Raw genomic sequence first — 7,393 nt, forward strand, 5'->3', positions numbered from 1 at the left:
AGATTTAGGTATTATAAACCTTATTAAAATAGACACTTATTTTGTTCAGCGAATCCAAAAATGCAATAATATACAGGACATTCCATTTAAAAAAACGCCACTTTGATACTTTTAGGGCCTTTGGAACACCCTGTACATTACAAAAATATTTTTTAAATGTGCACCCGATCGGCGGCTGTAGATTCATCAAATAATAGTTTGCAAAAAACAAACGGGCTAGCCGCAAACGTCCGTGCCGTATAGCGTGAATAACCCGGTATATTACAGACAAGACAAATTTCAGTTTTAAATATTTTGCAGTCAACTACCATCAGTTGGTTGGAGTCTGTCTTCGTCACACTATCTAAGAAGACAGCCAAACACTAGAGAGACTACCGCATGATTAGCATATTGAGCCATACTCCAAATATTCCTCAAAATATACCTGGTCGATTACTCAATCAAGAGTGAATACACATACATAGTTCGAGTGCATTTCGAAGGCTTCCAGCAGCCTAAACGTAAACCTACCTGTCTCTATCACTGACACACCCGGTACAATCAGAACACCACCACTTATTAATAATAGCAGAATATTATACACTTACGCCTATGAGGATTAAAATGACTGAACTCCTCCGTCAAATGGACTAACAGTACAATGGATACTAATAGAAAAACTCGACCATACTTTTTGAACATGGTTGATCCGGTCCGTATGTTAATCTACTCGTATTTAGAGCCGGAGGTGTATGATCTGGAGTGATTTATCGCGGGACTTCTATAATTCTTCGTAGTTAAATGACCTTTTTCATGACACCTAAAATGGATGGAAATAATTATACAGGGTGAGAACCAAAAATTTTTTGTTGTATATTCAAAAAAATCAAAATCGGATTTACGATCTAGTTTTCTAGTGTTGACGATAGACCTAAAGTCTGTGTGCCTTGCATCCGTTTGTATGATGATACAGTGGTAGGAAAGTGTTTCTATTGGTTGGAGATCTGTCAATTCGTTCGTCGTCGTTAATAATTCGAGGTTGGGAAAGTAAAACCTTGCTATTTGACATCTGTCAAAGGTAAACGTCATCCGAAGCGCTTTTGTTTTCGTTGAAGGTTTGCCATTTTGGAATATGGATCGTTTAACTGTCGAAAAACGCGTAAAAATTATTAAATGTTGCTATAAAACTGGTGATTCTGCTGTATCAACGTTTAGGGCTTTTCGAGCAGATTACGGTCGACATAATCGACCCACAGAGCAAACAATTTCGAACACAGTGGAAAAATTTGAAGAGACTGGATCGGTTACTGATACTGTAAGATCTCTGCATGATCGCAACATTCGTTCAGCTGAAAATATCGCTGTTGTTGCTCAAAGTGTGGAGGAAGACTCGAATTCGTCGATTCCCCGACGTGCTCAACATTTGGGCTTGTCTTAAGCCTCATTGAGGCGAATTTTGCAATTGGATTTGAAGCTCCATCCGTCCAAAGTCCAACTGACTCATACGCAAATTGGGTGATTGACCAACAAGCCGTTGATGATGATTTTTCGAACCGAATTTTTTGAGCGATGAGGCTCATTTTTCGCTCGGTGGTTACGTGAATAAACAGAACAGCCATATATGGGGCTCTCAAAATCCAGATCGCAGAAAGGCCTTTGCATATTGAAAAAGTGACCGTATGGTGTGCATTATGGTGTTATTGGCCCATATTTTTTTGAAAAACGATCAAGGAAGAGCCATAACAGTCAATTCTGAGCGCTATGGACCCATGTTAAGCGAGTATTTGTGGAGATAAATTGAAGATTATGATCCGGAAGACATGTCAATTGGCCCGCAAGATCCTGCGACTTAACACCGTTAGATTTTTTTTTGTTTACGCCAACAATCCTCAAACTGTTGAGCAACTGAAAGCCAATATCCGTGAAGTTATGCCCGATATATTTCCGGTAATGTGCCGAAAAGTCATTCAAAATAACCTCAAAAGGATTGAGGCCTGTAGGAGGTCCCGTGGAGGACATTTAAATGATGATAGTTTTTCACGTATAATGGCAATTTTCGTCTCCATCTGAATATTTTGTGTGTTTTTTTACTTTCCCAAGCATAAAATGCATAACCCTCTATCTTGAGAGACGTTTTTTAACTTTCGACCATCTCGTTTACTCACAGAGTGGTCCAAAAAATCAACTTTTTCGTCTTGCAGTGATATTTTTTCTTTTGAAACGATTCGCAAAATCTATGGCTCATGTTGAAGCTGAAACTTCGCGGTTGACTTGAGAAAAAATTTAAAATACAGGGTTGCTTAAGTGAACGAAATATTTGAAAATGAGCTTCACTTGAGTTGACGGTCTGCTAGAATCACATGTTTCGGGGAATTCTGATTTGGGTAATTCTTGTGCAATTTTAATTACAATTACAATTGTCTATGAAGTTTTAGCTTTAACATGTTTTAGTTTTAAATATCGTGAACTTCGATCCCAGAGCAGGAAAGTCATTGCTTCCAGACCAAAAAGTTGAATTTTTGAGGCCATCCTGTATTTGGAGAGAAAGACGCATAGAACATCAATTTCACTATGCAAATTATTTTCGACTTGATTACTTCGACAGGCATCTTCTGCTTTTTAGCATAATATCTCAATTAGATTTCGCGTCTGCAGAAATAGTAGATGCTATATACTTGACGATTACCTCTTTTCAGAGAAGCTTTGTTGCGTTTACAGCTGAAATATTCAGATATTTTGACAAATTGAATGAAATGAAATGAACCTACTTTAAAAATTCCAGATATCAGTTGCCTTTAAAACATAGCAGAAATGTTCACTTTTACTGGCTGGCACAAATAACACTGGACGCTACACTGATTTTGACCCATTTAACTTGTCATGCTAATTTATTCTAATTGAGCGATATAATTCCAGACCTTAACGTGATCTATTAACTTCTTAAGTGGTACAGTTAAAATTCACTTTTATGTGGTCTGGAAGTGCTGCCTGGTCTCGTTAGCGACGCGTGAGCCCCAAGCAAAAAACCTCAATTTTGAAATCTTGCAAAAATAGTCTTGATGCGAAATTAAGTGAAGTGAACGGAGCTACTTTAATGATCTATATTACTGCAGAATTCATTAAAAGTTCACTACATCCAGTTCTCTGCGCATAACTAAAGTTACAATAAGTTTTTCTTCATCCTTGCTCCATTGCGCATTTCCTTTCTTCGGGTCCACTGGGTGCGGAAGCTTCATATCCAAAAAGAACTTGGGTGAATCCAGGATTATTTGCTCTTTTTCAACTTTCAAGTCAAGATTTTGACGATCTTCCCCGGGCAGTTCTATACTGATCACCATATTTTCACAGCTGCTTGTAGACGGATTTTTCAAACTCATCTAGACAACGGCAATTACAAGTAGAAAATCTACATTCTTTAAAACAGTGGTAAACATTCAACTCTTCTCTTGTTGTTGCTGTTCATTATATTGGCAATAATTATCACATTCATCAACAACATGAAAGTGCAAAACAACAAAGTTGCCTAAATTGTCCGAATTCGCCCAAATTTTCCATCTTTTTGCAACAAAGACAATTTTATTAATTTATACGGTCGGAATCTTCGAGACTCACGATAAATCGGAGCGGTGCGATTTAATCTTAGATGACAAAATAGATTAACTTCAACAAATAGTACAGAACTTTATTTTAAGAGTTATATATAGAAAGCAAAAAGGATTGCCAACTCAACAGCTCTATTCTGAGGAGGTATTCAATCTGAGCTCGATATACGTTCTGTCGTTTACAAATAACTTCAAAACTTATAGGAATATAGAAATAGAGTGAACAAACACCTGAAAGTGCCAAGCATTACAAAAAATATCGGGCACCGATTTTTGGATTATTTGGCTTCTAAATTCGATAGTGTCCTACCGAATAACTTGAAAGGGGTGAATAATATTAGAAATTTTAGTAAGGGCTGCAGAAAATTAATTTTTCAAAATATAGACAAATTTGATTTTTTTAGTGGTTTTTGGGGATGTTGCTTCTGGGTGATGGTAAAATTAATTTAAGTAAACTATGCGTAAAGTTTTGTTTTGGTTATTTCATGTATCTTTCTTTTCGTTTAAATTAAATAAATTAAATTAGTTTTAGGTATATTTCAATTAAATGAAAACTTAGGGCGTATGTCGTAATTAATAAATTAAATGTCTGGAACATTTAGGCATCAATATGTTAATTAAGTTAATTTAAGTATGTGAACTTATTCTGCCTTTAGCTAACAAAAGATGCTACAAGTTGAAATAAATAAATAAATAAATAAATGAAAAATAAATAAAATAAATTTACCCCTAAAAACGCATCGCATGCGCTGACACTTTGCCGGTACGAAATAACCCATTTAGGAACTTGCTTCCAGCCATTTTTGCTAGAAATTTCGGAGGTTTCATCCAAGTAGAGATCAAAATCAGCATCAGCGCTTGCTGCACCATTAAGTATCTCTGGGCGTTTCGAAAGATCTATTGGTCTATATGGATTAACTTTTTGTGTCTTTGATGGTGCTTCTTTATTTTCGTTTCTCTCGCATTCATTGCCGATTTCTATTAAAAATTATATCGCATGCGAGTAGTAGTAAATTAATAGCAATCTAAATCTACCTACTGGTTTGTGCATGGGAAGATTCGCAGTCTTCATTAACATCATCTTTATCCGCGGTGCTAAAAAGCTGTACTAGTTTTTCTATATCGCAAATATTGGAGGACATTTTCGACCTGCTTCAGTCTTCTTGACAACACTGAGGTTGTATAATGAAACTGGTGATACTTTTGTTGCTAAGATTCCCCTTGTTGAATCAATAATAACTTAGAAGGTGCTTCCCTGACCCAAATTTCAATGTGAAAGTGACCCTTATTGAAGCTTTACCCAGTCTGAAAGAGACCCCGAATCTCGATATTTTATGGCAATACCCTATATACAGGGTGGCTAATTTCAAAAGAACCAGTCAAAGCCGTCGCAGAATATAGCAAGTATGAGAAAATACATATTTCATGTCACGAACAGAGGTTTTTTAAAGTATTTGCCTAGCTTGCTCAGTGAATAAATCTGATATTACAACATATTTCGAATTCTTGTTTCGTCCGATTGAACCATAGTTCCAACATGTTTTGTAGTTGGGAACAGCGAGTCTTAATTATATACGGTAGAGTGTACGGCTTAAGAATAAAAATTAGCCAACCATGTCACATGTCACGCTCTTGGTCGTATACAGAATCAGCCATTGTGTCTTTTAGTTTGTTCAAAATACCCTAAACGGGTTGATGTACTTGTACGACAGTTCGAACGGGCCTTAAACGTTCAAGTTGACCTTATGTGTTACTTTTACTTGCTGTAAAAGCGCGGTGGTGCTACAAACGCTTGGAAGTTGGGAAAACGTAGTCAAACAGTAACCGATTTGTTAAGTTTGACAAAAAAACGTTAGGAGCCATCAGCATTTTCCTGCGGAGATTTTTATCGACAAAGTTCTCAAGTTGTTCAGAATCCAACACAAATACTGGAAAATATCATCTGATATCTTTGCTAATGCAGGGGTTCTCTTTAATTCATTAACGATTTCATCACAAGTTTTGATGGACTGTATTAGAATGGAAAGACGAATTCTAAGATCTAGGAAGGAAACACCCGATCAATTAACCATAAGTGATAACTGATCATTCATAATGTTAGCCACGTGTAATCCGCCCAAAAAACCGCTTAGACTGTACGAAACGAAAGCTCTCAACATTCGGGAGTGTGATAGTATTGAGTTGGATTCGTTGGATGGAGACACTGAAACTACTTCACCTAGAAATCTTAAGGTGAGTTATCGAGAACTTACTACATGTTTTATTACCTTTATACCTACGTGGTGATTGACACAATTTCTCAATGAATGATGTAAAAATGAACGTTCTCGCTCATTTTGCTTTCGAGAAATGAGCAAAAATGGGACAAAAAACATGAAAATTTGCCAGAATCTTGCACCTAAGTGTCTGCTTTTCAAATTTTGCTTTCTGGGTCAAAACTACTCAAATTTGCTCCCGCATGTTGTTATGAATACATCCAATTTTTAATTATCTATCCAACGATGCCAAAACGAATTCTGTGGCTCGAATGGTTCTTGAGAAACCTCGAAAAAAGCAGCGTCATGTTTGAGTCAATTTTGCAACTCAACAAACAAATGCGCAAATCTAAAAATTCTTGAAATCAAAACTTTTTTGAGGAAACTGGCAACATTTCCTTATCGATGGTCCACTTTCTCAAAAGACCTTTTAGTTCTCTCTGGAATGATGAAAAAAAGAGCGTTTTTCCTCATTGGACTTCCGAGAAATGCGCAAAAACGGGACGGAAAACATGAAATTTTGGCACAGTCTTGCACTTAAGTGTCTCATATCCAAATTTTGCTTTCTGGGTCAAAACTACTCGAATTTCCTCACTCATGTTGCTATGACTGCATCCAATGCTTAATTATCTATCCAACGATGCCAAATCGAATTCTGTGGCTCGAATGGTTCTTAAGAAATCTCGAAAAAAGCAGCGTCATGTTTGAGTCAATTTTGCAACTCAACAAACAAATGCGCAAATCTAAAAATTCTTGAAATCGAAACTTTTTTGAGGAAACTGACAACATTTCCTTATCGATGGTTCACTTTCTAAAAATGCCATCACCTTCAATTGCGCTTCCAAAAGAGATTCATAGATTAGAAATAATTCTTACCAGCTTTCTGCAAGCTGGCGTCCCATCCTCCCTTTTCTACTCATTAATCCTCAAAAGCGCAACTCAACACAGTGTTACCCAGGCCTACTCAACTGGTCCAAATAAAGCAATATATACTTACTTTCATCACTTTGACGTCCCGAATGTTCAGTTTTTTGGGTGCAATACTGTAAACTTCCAATGCAATTTCTATTTAATTAGCATACAAATTCTGTCAATTGCGAATATAGGAAATCTGATGGAGTCAACATTCGATTTCTACAAATAACATTAAATACGGTTGAACTGTTTTCCTCTACGAATTCTGTGGCTCGAATGGTTCTTAAGAAGTCTCGAAAAAAGCAGCGTCATGTTTGAGTCAATTTTGCAACTCAACAAACAAATGCGCAAATCTAAAAATTCTTGAAATCGAAACTTTTTTGAGAAAACTGACAACATTTCCTTATCGATGGTTCACTTTCCAAAAAGACCATTTAGTTCCATCTGAAATGATGTAAAATTGAGCGTTTTGCCTCGTTTGGCTTCCGAGAGATGAGCAAAAGCGGGACGGAAAACGTGACATTTTGGCATAATCTTGCACCTGAGTGTCTGATATTCAAATTTCGCTTTCTGGGTCAAAACTACTCGAATTTCCTCACTCGCGTTGTTACGACTGAATCGACTTTTCAATTCTCTATCCAA

At 36.7% G+C, this 7,393-nt stretch overlaps 3 protein-coding genes across 3 annotated transcripts in view; 1 reads left to right on the forward strand and 2 right to left on the reverse strand.

Moving 5' to 3' along the window:
• The window catches only part of LOC109537506 (cysteine-rich secretory protein 2), an 8,397-nt gene extending 5,523 nt beyond the window's left edge, over positions 1-2,874 (reverse strand). Inside the window, exons 1-2 of the mRNA XM_048664809.1 lie at positions 2,748-2,874; positions 588-799 (exon numbers count right to left, since the gene is read on the reverse strand). Coding sequence (XP_048520766.1) covers positions 588-681 — 94 coding nt within the window. The 5' untranslated portion in view covers positions 682-799; positions 2,748-2,874. The remainder of the gene's footprint in view (positions 1-587; positions 800-2,747) is intronic.
• A 191-nt stretch (positions 2,875-3,065) lies between these two features.
• On the reverse strand, positions 3,066-4,771 carry LOC109537302 (dynein axonemal assembly factor 6). Its single transcript, XM_019903938.2, has 3 exons — positions 4,621-4,771; positions 4,309-4,559; positions 3,066-3,356 (listed from the first exon to the last, which is right to left on the reverse strand). Exons 1-3 carry the CDS (start codon positions 4,721-4,723, stop codon positions 3,099-3,101), a joined length of 612 nt encoding a protein of 203 aa, XP_019759497.1. The 5' UTR covers positions 4,724-4,771; the 3' UTR covers positions 3,066-3,098.
• A 29-nt stretch (positions 4,772-4,800) lies between these two features.
• LOC109537531 (protein phosphatase PHLPP-like protein) overlaps positions 4,801-7,393 on the forward strand; it is a gene marked incomplete at its 3' end in the record, with an annotated part of 10,778 nt that continues 8,185 nt past the window's right edge. Inside the window, 1 exon segment of the mRNA XM_019904312.2 lies at positions 4,801-5,813. Within this exon segment, the coding sequence (XP_019759871.2) occupies positions 5,676-5,813 (138 nt within the window).

This window comes from Dendroctonus ponderosae, unplaced genomic scaffold (genome assembly GCF_020466585.1).
Source record: "Dendroctonus ponderosae isolate FM_Combo_2020 unplaced genomic scaffold, Dpon_F_20191213v2 Dpon_F_20191213_3, whole genome shotgun sequence".
Taxonomy (NCBI): Eukaryota; Metazoa; Arthropoda; class Insecta; order Coleoptera; family Curculionidae; genus Dendroctonus; species Dendroctonus ponderosae.

Excerpts from the sequence above, each read along its gene's own strand:
- LOC109537302 (XM_019903938.2), bottom strand. The coding sequence starts at position 4,723 with ATGTCCTCCAATATTTGCGATATAGAAAAACTAGTACAGCTTTTTAGC. Across the intron at positions 4,560-4,620 it reads ATCTTCCCATGCACAAACCA|AAATCGGCAATGAATGCGAG; the intron begins GTAGGTAGATTT and ends AATTTTTAATAG. Across the intron at positions 3,357-4,308 it reads CATGCGATGCGTTTTTAGGG|ATGAGTTTGAAAAATCCGTC; the intron begins GTAAATTTATTT and ends GCCGTTGTCTAG.